This window comes from Ostrea edulis, chromosome 10 (genome assembly GCF_947568905.1).
Source record: "Ostrea edulis chromosome 10, xbOstEdul1.1, whole genome shotgun sequence".
Taxonomy (NCBI): Eukaryota; Metazoa; Mollusca; class Bivalvia; order Ostreida; family Ostreidae; genus Ostrea; species Ostrea edulis.
The window spans coordinates 32,721,499-32,723,967 of NC_079173.1; the positions used below are offsets into that span (position 1 = coordinate 32,721,499).

Sequence of the window (2,469 nt, forward strand, 5' to 3'; positions counted from 1 at the left end):
CCAGTTCATCGTGTACTGGTCCTTAGGATGATGCTTTAAAACCAATCATCATAATTAATATTTGCACAGTTATTAATAATGAATTATACTGTGTCAGACAATGTATATTTCAAAATTGTGTGTCTCAACATGCATATTCAGTGAACTTTAAAATACCGATATACTGAAAATTACACATATTGTAATTATAGTATGTATTTCATTATGTTAAAGGACACATGACACAAAAAATTATTTGTCTGTAATCATTGTCTTTATAATCCTTAAGTCAGATTCTCACACTGAATCTGTTAAACACGCATCCATTTCACAGCTAAAGCTGTAACACTACTGATAAGCATCCTGACCTCAATATGCATATTCTAAACCCCAGAGATCGGAAACAGTCGGGGGTGACGTCAAAGATCAGCTACAGCACAGAGATGCTAAATGGGTTAAATGCTAAGTCATAAACAAAGAACATGCACACTCATATTTCTTTGTATCTAAAGATTTATTCATATAGTTTGTAAGGATGCCGTATTGTGCTGTTTATAATTGTTCAACCTCTTCAAAAGTGGACAAAAATGTGTCATTTTTTCGCTTCCCAAAAGATGCAGGTCTTCAAAAAGCATGGGTACATTACTGTCGTAGAAGAGACCTTACATTAACCAAATACAGTAAAATATGTGAGAAACACTTTACGCCAGATCAGTATTCTCGTTATCCACCCCGGTTAGCTGAATTAGGTTATCCTAATGCTCGTGCTCAGTTAAAAGATGATGCTGTACCCGATGTTGAGTGGCCTACCCAAGGTGAATGTTCAACTTCATCAAATACTGAGAAAAAACCATCTGGGTATGGTGCATATAGAAAGCGACAAAGACTTCAGGTAAAAAAAAAAAACTATTTTTTTTTTACATGTGCTGCAAGTTAACTGCTTTTTACTATTCGTATTTTGTATCAGGATTCAAATTTAAATTTGGGGAGGGAGTGCAAAGCTAGAGAAAATTGTTATCAAAAGAAAACAAAGATCAATTTTTATAATTCCGGTGTTATGGTAGGTTTCTTACATTACTTATATGTGACATACATTTTTATAGATAAGGGGTTCAGAATGCCATGTCAATTCATTAGACATGTACAGAATTTTTGTTGATTTTGTTTTCAATATATACATGATATACATACTGGTACATATTTATATATGTTTAGCAATTTAGAGCTTGGGGGGTGGGGGGGGGGAGGAGGATCAACAACCTAAATCTGCTGCAAATGTGAATATCAAAGTTTAAGTTTATTACATGATTTTCAAGAATATTTTACTGTAATTGAATTTTTGTTATTTCTTAAATGACTTTGTATATATTTAAAAACAGGTATTAAAAGAGGCTATGATAGAAAGTGATGATACTGATCTCAGTGATCATAATGTTGCAGAAGAAAGTGTAAATGTAGATGCAGATGTTTCTGAAACTCAAGCAGTAACCCCTTCATCTGTGAGTAATGTTTCTGCAGAATTTGAGCCATCAACAGTTGATAAAGCCATCCAGGTGTTTATTCCTGACATTAAAGTCAAAACAAAAACAAGAAGAATACAAACAGGAAAGTCAAAAATAGGTTTCAAGACAGTTGATGCTGAAGTTCAGTGCAGTGAAATTCAATACTGTGTTAAGTGTGGTCACACTGGTCTAGAAGACAATACAAATAATGCAGAAAGTCAAGAAGATGAAAGCGATATTGATGAGTGTATGGGGGATGATGAAAGTTCTAATGGGGATTAGGATAACAGAGATGTAGACCCTAGCTGATTTTGAAGATTCAGATTTGGGTGAGGAGTCAGATGAGGACGAGACTTGTAATTACAGATTAGATGAAACAGATAATCCATCAGAGGAGAAATATTATATTGTGTCAGAAAGTACACTCTCTCAAGTTTTGTCCGTCTGAATCTTCAGATTCACTTCCGTTTATGCCTTGTGTGTTTGTTTAATAAAGGCTCAAAATTATAGGGTCTATTTTTTTCTGGAGCAAGAGAAGATCCTTCTGATAAGTCTTCAGCTATTGTATTGAATACGATACGTTACGGTGAGAATTTGCTTGTATTGAATACGATACGTTACGGTGAGAATTTGCAAGAAGCTCACCTCTGACGTATATAACACACACATGACCCTTATCTCATTAACTGTCGGCACTGCTCGGAGAACTGCTTTGTCTGGTGTTTACAGATTACTATTTCCAGCTGTGCCTTGTTATCAGATGCTTGTTTAATAGATTCAGTGTGAGAATCATATCATGTATACCAAATAGAATTTTAGAGCAACACATGCCCCCCCTCCCCCCCCCTTCCTTCCAACTTGTGAGAGTCAGTGTTTTCAAATGTGGCATATGTACATGACGTCCATTTACAATAATGCGCATGTAGAAGTTATATTTTGGGCACAGATGATGAAACATCTCCAAGTTGTGTGTTTATAAAATTAAAAG

At 35.0% G+C, this 2,469-nt stretch overlaps 1 protein-coding gene across 1 annotated transcript; it reads left to right on the top strand.

Annotated features, from left to right (window-relative positions):
• The first annotated feature begins 514 nt into the window (after positions 1 to 514).
• On the top strand, positions 515 to 1,899 carry LOC125665366 (52 kDa repressor of the inhibitor of the protein kinase-like). The gene is made up of 2 exons (XM_048898010.2): positions 515 to 871; positions 1,359 to 1,899. Exons 1-2 carry the CDS (start codon positions 515 to 517, stop codon positions 1,761 to 1,763), a joined length of 762 nt encoding a protein of 253 aa, XP_048753967.2. The 3' UTR covers positions 1,764 to 1,899.
• The last annotated feature ends 570 nt before the right edge of the window (positions 1,900 to 2,469 follow it).

What these genes read in the sequence shown, in the direction of transcription:
- LOC125665366 (XM_048898010.2), top strand. Translation starts at nt 515, where the DNA reads ATGCCGTATTGTGCTGTTTATAATTGTTCAACCTCTTCAAAAGTGGAC. An exon ending in GAAAGCGACAAAGACTTCAG is followed by an intron (nt 872 to 1,358) that starts GTAAAAAAAAAA and finishes ATTTAAAAACAG; the next exon opens with GTATTAAAAGAGGCTATGAT.